General features: G+C 34.8%; 1 protein-coding gene across 20 annotated transcripts in view; it reads left to right on the top strand.

Moving 5' to 3' along the window:
- The window catches only part of KaiR1D (Kainate-type ionotropic glutamate receptor subunit 1D), a 153,054-nt gene that overhangs the window by 76,267 nt on the left and 54,287 nt on the right, over positions 1-22,500 (top strand). For all 20 annotated transcript variants that reach the window (XR_011398967.1, XR_011398968.1, XR_011398965.1 and 17 more), the window contains exons 3-5: positions 11,956-12,111; positions 15,765-15,949; positions 20,866-21,014. Coding sequence is in view for 15 of the 20 variants with exons in the window: in XM_070128923.1 (XP_069985024.1) it covers positions 11,956-12,111; positions 15,765-15,949; positions 20,866-21,014 (490 nt within the window). In the remaining 5 variants the exon portion in view is untranslated. The remainder of the gene's footprint in view (positions 1-11,955; positions 12,112-15,764; positions 15,950-20,865; positions 21,015-22,500) is intronic.

Below are 22,500 nucleotides of genomic sequence, written 5' to 3'. Positions count from 1 at the left end.
ATAATGTAAGTAAGAAAGGAAGAAAGTAAGTGATGAAGAGTGGAAGAAAGAGAGTAGAGAAGAGTGGAGAAGAATTATACAAATGAGTGGAGAAAAGTGGAAGAGTAAGTAAGTAAAAAAATGGGATAAAGAGTAGAAGAAAAAATGTGGAGAAGAGTGATATGAATGAGTGGAGAAAGATGGGAAAGAGAGAATGGAGAAGAACAAAGAAAGTGAGTGAGAAAGAATGAGGAAAATCAGCGGAGTAGAATAAAGAACGTGAGTGGAGAATGAAGAGTGAAAGGGTTAAAAAGGCGAATGGGGAACAGCAACGAAGCAAGAAGAGTGAAGAGGGTTAAGAAATACTAAGAAATGAAAAAAAGAAAAGAAATATGTATAAGCTAATAAGAATTATGTATTCATATATGTATATGCATATATATATATATATATATATATATATACATATATATATATATATATATATATATATATATATATATATATATATATATATATACATATATATATATATATATATATATATATATATATATATATATATATATATATATGAATATATATATATATATATATATATATATATATATATATATATATATATATATACATACATATATTTATATATATATATATGTATATATATATATATATATATATATATATATATATATATATATTATATACATAAATGACGTATATATATATATATATATATATATATATATATATATATATATATATATATATATATATATATATATATATATATATATATATATATATATATATATATATATATATATATATATATATATATATATATATATAAATGTATATTTATGTATATATATATATATATATATATATATATATATATATATATATATATATAATATATATATATATATATCTATATATATATATATATATTTATATATATATATATATGTATATATAGATATGTATATATATATATATTTGTATATATATATATATATACACACACGCATGTATATCCAACTATATGTACATATTCATGCATTTATATATATATATATATATATATATATATATATATAATATATATATATATATATATATATATATATATATATATATATATATATATATATATGTTTATACACACACATATGTTTATACACACTTGAAATGTCTCACGCACAAAAGGAATTTGAGATAAAACGAATTTAAACAGCTCCCCCCCCCCCTTTGATGAAAAAATAAAAAGCTACCAAGAGTGTTTAGAGTCGAAAGTTCCTTTTGATCTAGAGTTTCTTAAAGAGAAGTAAAAAGACGGGCTAATAGGCAATGAATATGACTGAATGATTACTGCAGTCTCTATATATGCATGTAGCTCTCTCTCTTTCTCTGTTTGTCTCTCTATCTCTCTGTATCTATCTCTCTTTCTTTCTGTCTCTCTCTCTGCTTGTCTCTCTCTCTCTCTCTCTCTCTCTCTCTCTCTCTCTCTTCCACATTGATTGAATAGCACTAAATCTAATTTAATGGATTCTCTCAATATCTTATAGGCCCAATGCAACTTCTCTTTAGAATCCTCTTCGCAAAACCCAGCAGTGCAAGCAAAATTAGAACCAAGAGCTTGAATGTGAATAAAGAGTAATTAGTTGAACATATAACGATGGATAGAACCTTGCAGATCCAATCAAGGACTGTAGAATTTGTGATTACCCTGTCAGATATCTTCAGAGGGAGAAATTGCATTATGGTCTACCTGTGCAGGTGAGCAAAGGTCTAAACCGTAATTTTCTGTACACGAAATAGGTTGTTGCCGGTGTTATAGAGGGATACAAGGCATGTGATGTAATGTCTTTTGATATATTCACCTTTATGCAAGAGAGAGAATGACCCGCAGTATTTTTTTTTTTAAGTAAATCTTTTCAGGCCCCAATATTAATACCAAGCTATGTTCAGAAATCTATTCAGTAAGTAGATAGGTGTACTGCAGTCCCGGATTATTTTTCAAATGACACTTAAGCGGTTCAAATGATCAGTAGCATAGCGATATCACTGGAAATGAGATCATGTTGATTAATAAGCAGAAATGTAATTTGCTTATTTCCAAATCTATGTATGAAATGTATTTTTCCCCAGATGGTACACGTTTTGCTTTAAAAGAAAGTTGTTTATCTGCACTTTTTTATTCATAACTACTCATGTATATATATATATATATATATATATATATATATATATATATATATATTTATAGTTATATATATAAGTATATACATATATGTATATATTTACACACACACAGACACACACACACCCACGCACACACACACACACACACACACACACACACACACACACACACACACACACGCACACACACACATACATTTTTTCCTTTTCTTTATTTATATATATATATATATATATATATATATATATATATATATATATATTTATATATATATATATATATATATATATATATATATATATATATATATATATATATATATATATATATATATATATGTATGTATATGCACTCACATACACACACATATCTAGCAATCTATCTTTCTCTCTCTCTCTCTCTCTCTCTCTCTCTACTCTCTTTCTATATATATATATATATATATATATATATATATAGATATATATATATATATATACATATATATACATACATACATATATATACATATATATATATATATATATATATATATATATATATATATATATATATATATATATATATATATATATATATATATATATATATATATATATATATATATATATATATATATATATATATATATATATATATATATATATATATATATATATTATATATACATACATATATATATATATATATATATATATATATATATATATATATATATATATATATATATATATATATATATATTTATATTTATATACATATATATATTCTCTTCTTATTCTTTCCAGTATCTGCTCAGCAAAAGAAAACTAGTTTTAAGTTCAAGACAGCATACTGATTGATCCATCAATCATATTTCAGAAAGTAATAACACTTCCCTTCGCTATTCAAAGAACTTACATTTTTTCTTGAAGATTGATGTCTTTCCCTATCTACAGCATCGCAACCTCTCTCTTTGAACTGCCATTTGTCATTTTCTGTTGAACATCTGCAATTTGAACATTTCTTATTGAACTTCTCCATTTTCTGTTTGTTTTATGAGATACACGTATGGCAATAGTGTACCAGTTTGCCATTTGTGTTAAGAAATGATATCTGTCTCTTTCACTCTGTCTTTCTCTCTCTCTTCTTCTTTCTCCCTCTGTCTGTTTATCTGTTTATTTGTATGCCTGTCTCTTTCTCTATCGCTCTCTCTCTCTTTCTACCCCTCCCTCTCTCTCTCTCTCTTCTTTCTCTTCTTCTTTCTATCTGTCTGTCTGTCTGTTTTCCTCTCCCTCTCTCTCTCTCTCTCTCTCTCTCTCTCTCTCTCTCTCTCTCTCTCTCTCTCTCTCTCTCTCTCTCTCTCTCTCTCTCTCTCTCTCTCTCTCTCTCTTTCTTTCTCCCCCTTTCTCTCTCTCTCTCTTCTTCTTTCTCCCCTCAACTTGTATATCAACAGAAAATAATAATTCGAGATGAAACATTGAATTCATCAGAGAAAAACTTTGAAGCATATCAACATTCCAAAGAAGATTTTCTACATTTTTCTAATGTCCATATTTGAAAAAGAATCATCAAACGAGAAAAAAAAGAGATATACTCTGAATTCTCGAAAGCAAAAAAAAAAAAAAAAAAAAAAAAAAAAAAAAAAAAAAAAAAAAAAAAAAAAAAAAAAAATGTGTTGATGAGGAAATGAACTCGAAAATGATAAAATGGCAATATATGAGATGGAAAGTGTTTGTGAACGGAAATATCGAATGTTACACGATCTATTGTGCAAAGCAAGGGTAGCTATGTTTTTTCCCAAGAATTTTCAAAAGGTTTCGTTCGGCACCATTTATATAAAGAATGGAAATATATGTCGGATCATTCAATAAAACATTTCTCTTTAGTCTCCCCTTCTTCAAATATAGAAAATGTGATAAGATAAGATTATATCGATGATGAGGATGATTAATAATAATAGTAATATTAATGATGATCATAAAAGCGGTAATGATGAATACAATCATAGCAATGATAATGACAGTAATAACAAAATATATTGATTATGAAGGTAATCATAATGATGATAAAGATAATGATAGAACCCATTTTCTGTAAATTTCTTCATTTTTTATTATAATTCATCTTATATATATTCATATGTATATATATATATATATATATATATATATATATATATATATATATATATATATACATATACACACACACATATACATGTATACATATATATACATATATACATACATAAATGTATGTATATATATATATATATATATATATATATATATATATACTTATGTATATATATATATATATATATATATATATATATATATATATATATATACTTATGTATATATATATATATATCTACATATATATGTATATATATATATATATATATATATATATATATATATATATATATATATATATATATATCTATATAATTATATATATATATATACACACACACACACATAGCTCTGCCAGCAAGTTACCCACGACGAGATTATGTTAACAGAAGATAAACGGAAGATAAAAAAATGTTTTCTGTCTCAAATATCCAACAACTTCTCGTTATAAATCCCACTTCCCTCGACCCTGGCCGCTGGCGCCCTCCATCCACGCGGAACAGAACAGCTACACTTACACGCTGTTACGCAATCTCCGCTGTACAAAACAATGAGCGTTTGTCTTCCCAGGGAGAGGCATTTCCGGTGACAAGAGCACCTGCAACTTCGGGCAACGTTGCATTTCCAAATCGCCGAGGAAAAAGGAAGAGAGAAAAAGAAAAAAAAAATGTAGTATAGATAATCATTATTTGGGGGAAATGATGACTATTGCATGTATTGCATTCGCTACTTAAAGGGAATGTAAAGAGTGTTTTTTTTTCAAGATTTTAATTCATGAAGATTGCAGAGATAACTGGTTTCCTTACGGTTTTAAACCCAAGTAAGTAGTAATACTAATTTTAGTAACTATATTGATAATTGTAATGATGATGATGATAATGAAATTGATAATAACAATGATAACAATAATAATAACTACGACAACAAAATATCATTAAGACGACTAATAATGATAGTGCTACTACTACTATAATGATAACAATAATAATTGATAAATGATATCAACGGCAGTAACAATAATAATGAGGATGAATATGGTAATCATGAAATTTGGACGATGATGTGATGATGATATTGATAATGATAAGGATGATGATAACGATGATGATGATGACAACGATGATGAAGATAACGATGACGATGACGATGACGATGATGATGAAGATGATGATGCTGCTGATGATGAAGATGATGATGCTAATGACGATGATGATGATGACGATAATGATGGTGATAACGATGACGATGAAAATAATAATGATGACAAGAGCGTCAAAAAGAAAAGAAACGAAAAATAAATGCTAATCCGGACACATTCACTTGATATCTAAACGTTCATGATAAAAGATAATGAAGAAATAAAAGAAAAAAAAGGAAAAAGAGAGAGAGAGAGAAAGAGACAGGGAGAGAGAGAGAGAGAGAGAGAGAGAGAGGGAGAGAGAGAGAGAGAGAGAGAGAGAGAGAGAGAGAGAGAGAGAGAGAGAGAGAGAGAGAGAGAGAGAGAGAGAGAGAGAGAGAGAGAGAGAGGAGAGAGAGAGAGAGAGAGAGAGAGAGAGAGAGAGAGAGAGAGAGAGAGAGAGAGAGAGAGAGAGAGAGAGAGAGAGAGAGAGAGAGAGAGAGAGAGAGAGAGAGAGAGAGAGAGAGAGAGAGAGAGAGAAACACATGAAAGTAAATCCCAATACATAGAAACACCCCTCCCCCCCCCAAAAAAAAAAAAAAATCCACACAAACCCAGAAAGTCCGACCGACCGAAACAAAAAGAAAACGAAGGAAAAGGTAAAAAGGAAAGGGAATGAATTACAGACACAAGGACCCGCATACAGACACACACACGCCCGCATACGCCCACAGACCCTGAAACGTTTATGAACGAAGCAAACACACAAAAAAGGCGAACGATAACTGATACGAGGACTGGAAAGCTAAACAAATTGAAATTTCTGAAACGTTTACGGGTGAAATAAATAAATGAATAGAAATAAATACATAGATAAGATAACCAAAAATAGATAGGTTGAGAAATAAATAGATAAATAAATAAATAGAAATAAATAGATTGTGATATAAATACATTGATAAAATAATGAAATAATAGATAGATTGAGAAATAAATAGATAGATAAAATAATTGACAATTAAATAGATTGAGAAATAAATAAATAGATAAAATAATAAAGGTATAAATAGATGAATAAATAAATAGAATAAAAAATGAATAAGAAAAGACTATTAGAAAGAGTAAAGAATGAATGAAGGTGGCAATAAAAAATGAAAGTGATAATGAAAGAGAGAGAGAGAGAGAGAGATAGAGATAGATAGATAGATAGATAGATAGATAGATAGATAGAGAGAGAGAGAGAGAGAGAGAGAGAGAGAAATATTGGTTTACTCCAAAAAGTAAGAATAAAGACATATACTACTGTACAAAGACCACCAAATCCACGTAATCCAAAAACATAAAATAAAAGAGAAAGAAAGAGAGAGAAAAAAAGAAAAAAAAAAAGAAAAAGTAACTGAAGAAACAAAGAAAGAAAGACAGAAAAAATTCCAACATAACCCCAGAAACACGAAAACATTTACGAAACGAAGCAATAAGAAAAGGAATAAAAAGATAAAGACGAAATACGGAGAGAAGGACTTCGAAACCCGCATAAAACGGCGTTGTGTCTAAAACGTTTTTGAATATTAAAGAAACACAAGGCAGATACGTTTCCCAGACATCCAATTCGCTGTGGCTATCGGATAAGCCCCGCGTTCGGTGTACCAACAGGAACGCTCGTCCGGTGTCGAAAAATGATCAGTTGGGAGGACCGAACTCTCTCTCTTTCTATGTTTCTCTTTCTCTTTCTCTCTCAAGCTCTTTGTATGTCTCTCTCAAGTTCTTCCTCTCCCACTTTCTCTCTCAAGCTCTTTGTAATTTTCTCTCTCTTTCTCTCAAGCTCTTTGTAATTTTCTCTCTCTTTCTCTCAAGCTCTTTGTAATTTTCTCTCTCTTTCTCTCAAGCTCTTTCTGTGTGTGTCTCTCTCAAGCTTTTTCCATGTCTCCTCTCTCTCTCTTTCTATGTCTCTCTCTCTCTCTCTTTCTATCCCTCTCTCAAGCTCTTGCTATGTCTCTCTCTCTCTCTCTCTCTCTCTCTCTCCCCGCCCACTATTATCATTTTTTGTTTTCCTTTTTATTGGTCTAAAATTTATGGATCTAGAAAATTGAAATGCGACAGATTGACGGATTGGTGGCTTAATTCGGTTAAGTGGTTTGGTTGTTAGTTTCTCGATGGTTATGTCGTTTGCCAATCCGGTGGTTTAGTTGTTTGTTTAATCGGTTAAGCACGTGGATAAGCATACAGTTAGATAGAAGGATAAAGACGGAAAAAATATTGTTGCCGGGATGAGAGAATAGGTACAAGGGAGAGAAGGCAGTGGAGGGAGAATAGGAGAGACAGAGGCGGATAGGAAAAATAACGGAAAGAAAAGAACAGAGGGGAAGAAGAAGGAGAGAAGAGGAGAGGAGAGGAGAGGAGAGAAGAGAAGAGGAGAAGAGAAGAGAAGAGAGAAGAGAAGAGAAAAGAAGAAAAGAACAAAAAAAAAGAGAAGAGAAGAGAAGAAAAAAGAAGATAAGAGAAGAGAAGAGGAAAGAAGAGAAGAGAGGAGAAGAAAAGAGAAAAGAAAAGAAAAGAAGAAAAAAGACAGACAAACCCAAACAGCTCATCTATCAATCCCGAAACTGACAGACACACAGACCAAGACAGACAGACGAACAGACCCAGACAGACAGACAGACAGACAGCCTGAGAGCCGGAGACCCAGTGACAGGCAGAGAAAGGGCGAGATCAGTGGCTGTGAATAAGCCTGAGTCCCATTAATCTGAATAACGACACCGGACGCCTTCCCACTGAAACGGAGTACCGAGGGAGAGCTGCTCGACCCGGGGATAACTCGTTCACGCGCTTTCATATGTAAATCGAAGGCCCTGGATATGGTGCCTCGGGGGACGGTGACGGCGGGGCTTAAAGAGGGACGGGTCTTACCACAAGTGTTTTTTTGTTTTTGTTTTTGTTTTGTTTTGTTTTGTTTTGTTTCTTTCTATGTTTCTGTTTCTGTCTGTCTGTTTCTCTGTCTTTCTATGTTTCTGTTTCTGTGTGTCTGTTTCTCTGTCTTTCTACGTTTCTGTTTCTGTGTGTCTGTTTCTCTGTCTTTCTATGTTTCTGTTTCTGTGTGTCTGTTTCTCTGTCTTTCTATGTTTCTGTTTCTCTGTCTTTCTATGTTTCTGTTTCTGTCTGTCTGTTTCTCTGTCTTTCTATGTTTCTGTTTCTGTGTGTCTGTTTCTCTGTCTCTTTCTCTTTCTCTCTCTCTCTCTCTTTCTCTCTCTCTCTCTCTCTCTCTCTCTCTCCCTTTCTGTCTCTCTCTCTCTCTCTCTCGCTCTCTCTCTCTCTCTCTCTCTCTCTCTGTCTCTCTCTCTCTCTCTCTCTCTCTCTCTCTCTCTCTCTCCTTGTTCTTTGTGATTCATGAGGGAAGGGTGTGTGTGGCTATGAAGGCTTAAAGTGATGCTTATGTGGTGATGATGGTGATAGTGATGTCAAAAGGGTTTTGAGTTCTCGAAGGTGGAGAGAGAAAGTGGAAAGAAAAGGAAATGATTTTTGATTTCATGAATTGTCTGATACGACTTGACAAGGCTTTTATATACAAAATATTTGGTCTTAGGGTTTTATATTCTGACGAAATCTGTGGCGACCATTTTTTTCTTTAATTTCATTCTCATAAACCTATTTCCTATATAGTTCTTACAAGTTTTCAATGCACTTCGGGTACTACAGATGGAAAACCACAAAACATTTTCATTTTATCCTACTATTTATTTATTTATTATTTATTTTTTATAATTACCATCCCTTTCAAGTGAGTTCAAAATTTCACCATGCTTTAAACATTACAAGGGGAAATCTGCTGAAAACATTTATGCATTCTAACTTTGAAATATCAAAACCCTTTCTCCCTTCCACTTCCCCATTTTATACCAACCCTCTCTGTGGCGTTCGCAAAACCAAATGTTCAATACCCGCCTAGAAAAAAAAAAAAACATTTATCCACACACACATACAGTACCGAAGGCGGGAACATCGAGAGCGTGCAACATCTGTCATGTTTTCGGCTGCTCCCCTCCCCCCTCCCCCCCTTCCCCCAATCAACACGTTGCAATACCCCCGAATCTGTCTTCCGAAGCGTCGCTAAGTGAGGTCATCAACTTTGACAGCTCTATATTTGACTGACGAGGATCGCGTGTTCGACAAGGCACCGGCGTGCTGTCGGATGGGCCGTTACAGAAAACGGAGTGAAACAGAAAATGGGAATATATTCTCTTTTTTGTATTCATAGAAAATGTAAATTTCTGTCTCTCTGTTTTTTCTTTTCTTTTTCTACGTTTTGTATTTCTTTATGTGAGGAGTGGATGGGGGAAATAATGTTAATAGAGTTCTCGAAATATCGTTTTCTCAAGGAATATAATCCATCGAGAATAGAAACCGAATGAAAAATAACCTGGAAAATAATAAAATATCCTCAAAAACAAGGAAAAAAAAGGAAAAATGGTTTGTTGTCTTCATATGTAGAACGCAAAGGTACAAAATTATGTGGAATTGTGTGCAGCTCCACTCAACAATTTACTGTATAAGTTATATATATTTTTTTCTTTTCTTTAAAAGACGGGAGTGGGAGTGGGTGTAGGATTATTTTCTTGTTTTTTTTTAAGATTTAATAAATGGACATTTCGAGTACAGATTGCAGTAAAATATTGACTTTGTATCATATTAACCAAAAGCCTTTTCAATGGTCAGTACTATAACTTCCGTAATACATTTCAAAAACACTCTATAAATCGCATTTTCAATGTTATTAATGGGCTTCAAAACGCGATTTCCCCAATGCAGAACAACCCCACCGGAAACACAAATATACAAACTTTAATTGCTATGTTATGACGTCCTTTCCATTTTAGCGTAGTCTCCCCCCCCCCTTTTTCTAAAATTTGATCCGATTCATAAAAAAAAAAACGAATTAACGGTCGTATCCGGTTTGAAGTGATTCGAAACCCGAAGTTTTACTCGATTCGATCCGAGCGAACTGTGAATGCTATTGGTTTTGTTTATTAAGAATCTTTCCCTCCCCCTTTTGAATGGTGGATATGAAATGTTATTGCATGTGAGGTATTGCAATCTCGTTTGCCTTTACATTCCGTTGCTAAACTTTACCGCACTTTATTTTATTTGGACATTCACATACATTTGAAAACATGTACACGCACACATACAAGCATGTAGCCAAACGCTTCCACACACACACACACACAAACACACACACACACACACGCACACACACACAACACACACACGCATATATATATATATATATATATATATATATATATATATATATATATATATATATATATATATATATATATATACATATATAGACTAGCAGGGACAAACATTAATTTATGTACTGTATACTTTGTCTAAGTTATTCCTATTAATATTTTGATAATATACTGAATGGTTCATTATTAGGCGACTAACCATGCCAGCAGCTATACACCGAAAATGTATTACATTATCAGATGCAAATAACAGTAATTTCCGTATTTTAAAACATTTTATATCTATTGCCATTTCATCAGTTCAAAAAAAAAAAAAAAAAAAATCTTTGCAACTTATGTCACTCATTATTTCATCATGTCATGTTAATGTTCATCAGCATATATAATTTGAACGTTTTATGTGCAATGAAGCATTTTGCGAATTTTGCTTCAAAAATTGAAATCGCAAATTCCTCGCCAAATACAGAACGTCGAATATATTATCATAACGAAGAGGGCGGGGGGGGGGGGGGTGAAAAAAAATCTCAACAGCTTGAAAATTAATGTTTAATATTTTATGAACTGTGATTTTTTTTTCTTTTTTGAACTGAAAGGACTTGAATGATAATCAGATTTTGAGGACAGTCTCCTCCAAGAATTTCATTTTACAAATTTACGTAGAGAAATAAATTCGAAAATAGATGTACGATGTATAGATATTTACATAGAGATAAAGGTATTGTTATATTCCAATGTTTTAATTAATAGATTATCGAAGTATGTTTGATCATTAGTGAATGTTGGGTTTTAACAGTTAATGAAGTCATAAACAAGCGTTCGTGAGAAAGGTGAAACATTATGATAATAATGATGATGATAATGATAATATTAATAACAATGAAAACAACAAAAAGAAAAACAATAGGGATAATGATTATGATAATAGTAGCAGTGATAACGTTAATAGTAATAATAATAAAGATGATAATACTGATGATAGTAATAATAATAATCATAATAATAATGATGATAATAATAATAATAATAATAATAATAATAATAATAATAATAATAATAATAATTATAATAATGATAATAATAATAACATTAATAATAATAATACTGAAAATACTGATAACAATAGTAATAAGAGAAAGAGAGAGAAAAAGTGAAAAAGACAAAGAGACAGACAGAAAAAAGAGAACGAAAGTGACAGAGATTTCAAAAAAAAAAAAAAAAGAAAGATAAAAAACCTCAACGCCTTCTGCTACCTAACCCCCCTTCCCCCTTCCCCCCCAGGTGGCTTGTTCGACCAGTACGACGAGCGGCAGGAGGTCGCCTTCCGCTACGCCGTCGACGCCATAAACAGCGACCGGAAGCTCCTTGCGCATGCGCGGCTCTCGGCGCAGATCGAGAAGATTCCGCCGAGCGATTCCTTCCGCGGGTCGAGGAAAGGTGAGGCTTTGGCGGTTCTTTGTTTGTTTGTTCATTTGTTTGTTTGTTTGTTGTTATTATTTTCTTTTTTTTGTAGGCATTTTTTTTTTTTTTTTTTTTTTTAAGAGATTGTGTGTTTTTGAGTAGGTTTGGATTGGATGCACGCATGTACGTATATATGCTTACGCAAACAGTCATATGCATTTGTGCACACACACACACGCACACACACACACGCACACGCCGCACGCATAATGTCTAAACAGTTGAATAAATCATAGTTCACTTCCCCGTTGGAATCAAACTTGGTAAAGGCTCATTGAAGTTCACCAACATGTACTAAATTACTAAAATGTTCGTTAATTTGTTTCACCTCTTTACACGAGCTAATCTGACAAAAAAAAAAAAAAAAAAAAAAAAAGCTTCCCTAAGGATTCATGCAACTTTGATCTCTACGTGACCTGTAAATGCTGCTGTTATTGGATATTTTTCTTATCTTTTATCCCACGGCTTATCCGTGCTAGAACTCGTTTTGTAATACGCTGTAAAAATATAATATTTGTTAAAGAAAAGTTATTATCTTTTATCCGGTTTACAGTTTGTGCTATTAGCCTTTCCGCCAAAGTTTATATATATATATATGATTTGTTTACTAGCAAGTGCGTAAGGTATATAGCAGTTGCAGTATCAAAGGGAGTTACTTCACGGGTGCATTTGATCGTAATTGCTTACTGAATCAGCTGTTTCTCTCTCATGTCTCGTCTCTTAGACAGACGTACAAGGCACACATAAACACACAGACATACAGACATACACTCTCTCTCTCTTTCTCTCTCTCTCTGACACACACACAAACACACACCCTCTCCCTCTTTCACACACACACACACACACTCTCTCTCTCTCTCACACACACACACACACACACACACACTCTCTCTCTCTCTCTCTCTCTCTCTCTCTCTCTCTCTCTCTCTCCCCCCCTCTCTCTCTCTCTCTCTCTCTCTCTCTCTCACACACACACACACAAACAAGAACAAGCATATCCACATAATACTTTGAACAGAGATACGGAATAAACAAAGAGACAATAATAGACAATTCTCCACAAAATAACCAAGCCACTGTATCTCTTCTCTAGAAACACCCTATATACATATACAAAAAACTCAACGTACCGAAACCTAACATCAACTATTCTCTACCTCTTAAAACACCTCTAGATGAGTCATACATTTCACAGCACAAGATCCAAGTACATTTAAGTCCTATAATAACTTCAACGGCAGATTGGACCTGAAACAAGGCAATTGGCATAATCTAATTGCACACACAGATACCAGTAATCCGAGTGTGTGGATTGGGCTATGGTAAATTGGATTAAAGTAAGGCATATTAGGGGGAGGTTGACTTTGATAGATGTAATGGAGGATAGAGGGAGGGTATGTCGATAGACAAGTGATAGATAGGAGTATAAGTAGCTATTGGACAGTTGGTCTGTTAGGTACGACGAATAAGGCAAGCAAAGAAATGTAAAGTAAGAAAAGGGGAGGCTAGGATAAATAAGATAAAGAAATGAAAGAAAGAGAGGAAGGACCGCACCCCCCAAAAAAAAAGTGTATATATATGTGTATGTATGTATATATATATATATATATATATATATATATATATATATATATATATATATATATGTATATATATATACATACATACATATATTTACACACACACACCGTCCATTAAAAAGCCTACAGCATCATGCAAAACTGAATAAAACAAAGCAAAAATGATTGAAGCTTCGCTGTTGTTGCAACGGGGTCGTATGAAAGAAGCCGAGATCCAGCAACGTCGACCATGTTCCATCAATAGCGACCCATTCTGTATAGCGACCGGCAAATTTCTGGCTGCGTTCCCTTGTTAGCGGACCAGTATTTTATTCATTTATTTTTTTTTTTTTCCAAGGTCTTTGCTCCTGTGCCGAAACACATAAATGTAATTGTTGATGTATTTTTTTTCTTTTTTTTTTGTCATTCGTTATTTGGTTGTTGTAATTTCGTTTTTTCGTTTTTGAGCGAATGCAGGAGTTATTGTCGTATGTATTTTTTTTTCTTTTACGTTTTTTTTCTTTTTCTTCTTCATTCACTAGAATTTTCCTATATATATTTTTTCTTATTCTTAGGTTTCTGGGTATTCATTGTGTTTTCAATCTATCTATATATCTATATATATACGTATATTCATAGTTATTTATTCATTTATCTTCTTATTTGCTTCTCCTTCTCTTTCTTCTTCTTTTTCCAAATACGTCGCTTTCGTGTAGTAGTTTCATCACAGAGTTTTTGTTTTATTACATTTTCTTTGTTACTATTTACTGCCTATATGTTCATCATATATATTTTGCTTTGTATGACAATCCATCAACACAAAATTCCTATCAATTGTCCTAATTCTTTCTTTGGTGTCCCGTCGCTCATAAGCAATTCCAAAGATTCCCTTCCCCGTGCATTAATTATAGCGAAAGATTAGGAGGGGTGGGGGTAGGCTTGGGGGGGGTTGTGTAAGGGATAAAGTGGGTTGGGGGTTGAGGGTGGTCTTATTAGGGGTGTAGGTTGAAAGGTTGCCGTTATAACGAAGAGATTGGTCAACTGAAAAGGATCAGGGGGGGGGGGTTGTTGAGTTATGGGGGGGGGATAAATCGAAGAGAGAGATCGGGCATTTATCCGAATAAGGTCATTGACTTCGAAAGGCTCTCTGATTCCTTATTTTTTTCCATATTCAGTAGCTTTCCCGACCGCATTTGAATATGTTGATATCCTGCCTATAAAAGCTATAATCATTCATGTATTATCTTTCCTATGTGTCGTAGTGCGTGACGTTCTATGTCTGCCTCCATTCAGAAAATCATTGACTATTGTAAAAAAAAAAAAAAAAAAAAAAAAAAAAAAAAAAAAAAAAAAAAAAATATATATATATATATATATATAAAAATATATATATATAAATATATATATATATATGATAGAAAGCATGGGTAAGTATTTCCGGCTTTACAAAAGGTATGTGTATGTTACTATACATTACTCATGATGCTTGCCAATTGTTATCCCTGTAGCATGCTAACAATGGTCATATGTGGTCAGTTTATGTACTATGCATCTACACGTACATACATAAAACGTACACTCGTGCAAAGACATGCATACACACAAACACGCACACATATTTGTATATATGTACACAAATCACACACTCTCTCTCTCCCCTCCCCCATCTATCTCTCTCTCTCTCCCTCCCCCCATCTCTCTGTCTCTCTCTGTTTCTCTCTTCCCCCCCATCTCTTTGTCCCTCTCTCTCGTCCTTTCCCCCTTGTCTCTCTCTCTATTTCTCCCCTCCCCCAATCTCTCCCCCCCATCTATCTCTCTCTCTTTCTCCCCTCCCCATCTCTCTCTCTCTCTCTCCCCCCCCATCTCTCTGTCTCTCCCCTTCCCCATCTCTCTCTCTCTCTTTCTGCCCTCCCCCATCCCTCTCTCCTCCCTCATATCTCTCCTTCTCTCTCTCCCCTCCCCCCATCTCTCTCCCTCTCTTCCTCTCTCTCTCTCCCCATCCCCCCTCTTCCTCTCCCCCCTCACCCCCTCCCCATCTAAACAATCTCCTTTCTCCCCCCCTCGCAGTTTGCTCTTTGCTCAAGACCGGAGTGGCAGCGATCTTCGGTCCCCAGTCAGGCCAGACATCAGCTCACGTGCAGTCGATCTGTGACTCCCTGGAGATCCCTCACATCGAGAACAGATGGGACTTCCGGCTCACGAGGGACGCCTACTCGGTCAACCTGTACCCGCACCCGTCGACGCTGGCGAAGGTGGGGCGCGGGCGAGGGTTTTTTCGTTGTTTGTAGATGGATATGTGGATGTATTTAGAAGTGGAGTAGATATATATATATATATATATATATATATATATATATATATATATATATATATATATATATATATGCATGTGTGTGTGTATATTTGTATATATATGTATATATATATTTATATATATATACATATATATATATATATATATATATATATATATATATATATATATATATATGTATATATATATATATATATATATATATATATATATATGTATATATATATACATATATATATATATATATATATATATATATATATATACATATATATATATATATATATATATATATATATATATGTATGTAGACTCACACACACACACACACACACGCGCATATATATATATATATATATATATATATATATATATATATATATATATATATATATATATATATATATATATATAACAACAACAATAATAATAATAATCTACATATTACACTTCCTATGCTAGTGATAATGGCATGCAGATGAGACAACAAGAAAGTTAATATATAAACAAACTGAAACCTCGTCTCTCCATCGTCATATCTCATTTATTACAATCTATAATTTTTGCTAAACGCCAACTGAATATCAAATAATCCCATGGTGATGAAGCAGATAATTCCTTTTTTTCAGGATTAATTAAAGCTAATCAAATATTCATGGGTGTTTGCCATATTTACGCGACTATGAAATATGGGATTGTGAATTGTCATTTGGTGTATCAGTAATGCTTTGAATCTTCGAAATGTCCCTTTTTTCTGTCTAATGATGCATCGAAATCCTGGTTCGTGCGTGTTGACATTATTACACATGGACAAGCACAGACACATGGACAAACATACACACACGGATAAACACACACGGACACATGGACACACACATAGGCACACGGACACACACACAGGCACATGGACGCACACGCAGGCACACGGACACACACACAGGCACATGGACGCACACATAGGCACACGGACACACACACAGGCACATGGACACACACACAGGCACACGGACACACGGATAAACACACACGGACACACACACAGGCACACGGACACACACAGGCACACGGACACACACACAGGCACATGGACACACACACAGGCACATGGACACACACACAGGCACATGGACACACACACAGGCACACGGACACACACACAGGCACACGGACACACACACAGGCACACGGACACACACACACACACAGACACACGGACACACACACACACACACAGACACACGGACACACAGACACACACGCACACACACATACACAGACACACACACACACACACATGCACGCACACACGGACACACACATGGACACACATACACACACGTGATTATGCTGTTCATAATTAGGACGAAAGTAAAGTAAAATGTTGAAAGTAAAAAGAAGTGATAAAAATGTCAAAAAATTAGTTTCCCAAACAGATCTAATGAAGCATGGAACATTCTTCTAAAAAACGTTGTGTGTGCCAAAAAATGTGCATCAATTTAAAAAGTTATGCGATAATTTGAATATAGCAGACGGGACCATCTGAACTTAGCTCTTCTCGCGTGCTGAAACTAGTTAAGAACACACACACACACACACACACACACACACGCACACACACACACACACACACACACACACACACACACACACACACACACACACGCACACACACACACACACACACACACACACACACACACACACACACACACGCACACACACAGATGCACCTTTCATCTGTATGTTTCCATATCCATGTATTCGTACCCGACAATTATGATGTGCTATTATGAATGTAACATCCATAGCAATCCTCCCTGCCCCCAAATCCTTCCCTTACCCTGTAAAATCCATCACCATGCCGTAAATCCATTTCCCTGCCGTAAAATCCATTCTCTCGTGTCTTAATAGTCATCCCCTTGCTTTGATATCCATTTTCATAATATCCAACTCCATGCCATAAAATCCACCCCCACGCCGTAGAATCCGTACCCCCATCTCATAACATCCCTACCCCCACTCCATGAAATCCGTACCCTCATAGCGTTAAATCCCTACCCCCACTCCATAAAATCCATACCCCCATCTAATAAAATCCCTACCCCCACCCTATAAAATCCTTATCCCCACTCCATGAAATCCATACACCCACTCCAGAACATCCATACTCCCACTTCTTAAAGTCCATATTCCCACCCCATAAAATCCCTACACCTACCCTCACCCCGTAAAATCCATACCCTCATCCCATAAAATCCCAACCCCATCCCATAAAATCCATACCCCACCATAAAATCCCAACCCCCCATTCCATAAAATCCATACCATATCCCATAAAATCCATACCCCCATCTAATAAAATCCATACCCGCATCTTATAAGATCCCTACCCCCACCCCGTAAAATCCCTACCTCCACCTCATAAAATCCCTACCCCCACCTTATAATATCCTTATCCCCACCTAATAAAATCCCTACCCCCTTCCTATAAAATCCATACCCCCTTCCCATAAAATCCATACCCCCACTCCATAAAATCCATACCCCCTTCCCATAAAATCCATACCCCCACTCCATAAAATCCATACCCCCTTCCCATAAAATCCATACCCCCACCCCATAAAATCCATACCCCCTTCCCATAAAATCCATACCCCCTTCCCATAAAATCCATACCCCCACTCCATAGAATCCCAACCCCCTTCCCATAAAATCCATACCCCCCTTACCATAAAATCCATACCCCCCCTTACCACAAAATCCCTCCTTTAAAAAGAATTCCCTCCCACAGGACTGCAGGACTCTCCGTTCTTGACGTAGAGGAGTGTGTTACGCGAGCATGACCAAGCATACATTTCCCCAGCCTCACGTGTCCTGTGTCTCTCCTTTAGGCAGCAAATACACACTACACTCTGCTCTGTGTTGAGATCAATCATGCTTTCAGACGTGTGTTGGGAGAGAGAGAGAGAAGGGAGGAAGGAAGGAGAGGGATGGGAAGGATGGAAAGGGAAGGAGGAAAGAGGGAAAGGAGGTAGAGGAATGGAGGAATTAAAGAGGAGGGAAAAAGGAGGGGAATGGGAAGGATGAAAATGGAAGGAGGAAGGAGGGAAAAAGAAGTAGAGGAATTAAGGAATTAAGGAGGAGGAAAGAAGGGGGGAAGGATAGAAAAGGGAGGAGGAAGAATAGAAAAGGAAGGAAGGAAGGAAGTGGGGGGATCGAAAGGAGGAGGAAGGGAGGAAGGAAGGAAGAAGGTAAAAGAGGAGGAGGAGAGAGGGTGATGGGCAAGAGGAATTAAGGGGAGGGAAGGAAGAGAATGAAAGAAGGAGGTGAGGCAGAGGAGGATGAAATTCTGGGACGGAGCAAAGAAAGAGGAAGGAAGAGGAGTAGGAAGGATGGGGAAGAGAAGGGTAAGATAGTAACATGGGAGAGGAAGAAGGGGATTGAGGAAAGTGAAGAAAAAATGAAGTAAGTAGGATAGAGGAGGAGGAAGCAGTAGGATGGGGAGGAGAAAGAGGAAATAGGAAGAGAAGAGAGAGGAAGATAAAAAAAGAGGAATAGAGAAGAAGAAGAGAAGGTAGAAGTGGAATAAGCAGAGACGAAAAGAAACAAGAAGACTAAGAATAAGCAAACAGAAGACGAATGGAGGAAGAGGAAAGGAGAGACAGAGGAGGGAGAAATGAAGTAAAAGGTGTGAAGAGAAAACTGGATGGACTGGGTGATTGACAGATATTAGACAGATATTAAATGAAAGCGTTGGTAAGATAAGTGATGGACAAGCTGACATTTAGATTAATAGGGTAGAGACAGACAGAGATTAATATATGAACAGATGGAGGTAGAGAGGTAATAGAATTTTACACACACATATGTACACCCCGATTTACATACATACACACACACACACACACACACACACACACACATACATATATATATATATATATATATATATATATATATATATATATATATATATATATATATGTATATATATACATATACACACACACACACACACACACACACACATACACACACACAAACATACTCATATGTATATATATATATTTCTATATATACACACAAATACACACAAATACACACACACACACACACACACACACACACACACACACACACACACACACACACATATATGTACATGCATATATGTATATACATTCACTTATTTATTCATCTATTTATATATTCACATCCAAAGAGAAATAGTTCGACATATGGAAAGACAACAGAGAATGATGCACCAAATAAGACATCTTGAATCACAACACCCAACCTTCTCTTTGGACTCACGAGAGAGAAACCCATTCAAGTCTTGGTTGTGAATATTGCGTATTTTTCGACGTCTGGTAGATTCGAATGTCAGCAGACTAACTCCTCCTCATTATGGCATTATCCTCATCGGTTTCCTCATTGTTTTTGTCCTCAATCAGTGCCATTGAGGTGATTTTAGTCATCCGTTCAATTAATCTTCAAAAGATGATGATGAAGAAGGGGGGAGGGGTAGATGGAGGAGGAAGAGAAGGAAGAAGGAGGAGGAGTAGGAGGAGGAGGAGGATGAAGAGAAGAAGAAGAAGAAGGAGGAGGAGGAGGAGGATGAAGAGAAGAAGAAAAAGAAGGAGGAGGAGGAGGAAGATCAGAAGAAGAAGGAGACGAATAATAATAATAATAATAATGAGGAGGAGGAGGAAGTAAGAAGTAGAAGGAGACACAGAAGGAGAAGCAGATGAAGAAGGAGAAGGAGCAGGAAGAAAAGAAGAAGAAGAAGAAAAAGAAGAAAAAAAACTAAAGAAGAAGAAAAAATAATAAAAAAATCTCTTTCTCTCCCCATAGGCCTACATGGACGTCCTGAAGACCCTCGGCTGGCGGAAGTTCTGCATCATTTACGAAAACAACAACGGCCTCATTCGCGTGCAAGAACTTCTGAAGGACCAGAGCTTCCAGATTAGCCTGAGACAACTTCCTCTCTCGGATGACTACAGGTGATATTCATTATCTTTATGACTTTTATTACTTCTATTGTCATTGTTGATTTTTTTCTCTTTCTTTCGTTTTTTTCTTTTTGTGTGTGTGTGTGTTTTTTCTCTCATATCTTTATATAGATGTAGATGGAGATAGATAGATATGTAGACAGACAAATAGATAGATAGATAGATAGACAGATAGATAGACAGATAGATAGATCGATATATATATATATATATATATATATATATATATATATATATATATATATATTTATATATATATGTATATATATGTATATATATATATATATATATATATATATATATATATATATATATATATATATATATATAGAGAGAGAGAGAGAGAGAGAGAGAGAGAGATTGATAGAGATAGATAGATAGATAGATAGATAGATAGATAGATAGATAGAGAGAGAGAGAGAGAGAGAGAGACAGAGAGAAACAGAGAAAAAGAGAGAATCAAAATAAACAGACAGAATCAAGGAAAGAGACAAAAAACTAAACCAAAATAGGAAATATACAATAAAAGACAGCAAAAGAAAAGTTAAGAGAAAGAAATAAAAAAAACATTAAGAAAAATCCAGGAAACGTTTTGAGAAATGCGAAAAAGATTCCCCTCGAAGCGAGAGAGTAAGTCCCAACTTCGCAAACTTCAGAGAGGTATAAGATAATTGAAACTCGCTGAAATTCTCTCACGTAAACAATGATCCTAAGAACACTTACACTTGATCTTAATGCTTTATAGTCTTCAGCTCCATCGCGAGAGGGAGACAAGGGGAGATTTGAAAGAATTTCTTGAAGATTTATCTTTGCTAAATGAAGTTATTCATTTTTATTTTTCTTGGGTGTTTTAAGCTGATGTTTGAACTCGTGTGTGAGTGTATATTGTATGAGGTAGGTTATCAGGGTATATTGATCTTGTACATTGTGAAGTGTATGATATTATTAATGGGGTGTTAACAGGGTAAATTGACCTTGTACAGTGTGAGTGCATATTATATGAGGTATGTTAACAGGGTATAGTGATCTTGTATAGTGTGTGTGTGTGTGTGTGTGTGTGTGTGTGTGTGTGTGTGTGTGTGTGTGTGTTATATGAGGTATGTTAACAGGTTATATTGATCTTGCACATTGTGAAGTATATATACAGTAGAACTCAAAATCTATCAGTGCGTCTTGAGTTCATTAATCTTAATCTTTATCATATGTCGTTATCCCCCCCTTCCTTTATGAGTTATTCTCGTTATTTATCGTTATTCTCCCTTCCTTTCTAAGTTGATTATCTGTTCTTATTCCCCCTTTCCTTTATTTGATTATCTATCGCTATCTTTCCTTCCTTTATACGTTGATTATCTATCGTTATCACTCTTTCCTTTATCATTTAAATATCTATCGTAAGACCCCCCTTCCCTCCTTTCATTTTGAGCTAATTACCTATCTTAAACCTTCCTCCTTCCCTTAATAATTACCTACCGTAACC

This window comes from Penaeus vannamei, chromosome 13 (assembly GCF_042767895.1).
Source record: "Penaeus vannamei isolate JL-2024 chromosome 13, ASM4276789v1, whole genome shotgun sequence".
Classification (NCBI taxonomy): Eukaryota; Metazoa; Arthropoda; class Malacostraca; order Decapoda; family Penaeidae; genus Penaeus; species Penaeus vannamei.
The sequence above is the reverse complement of the archived record's forward strand: the minus strand, read 5'-3'. Positions and strand labels throughout refer to the sequence as shown.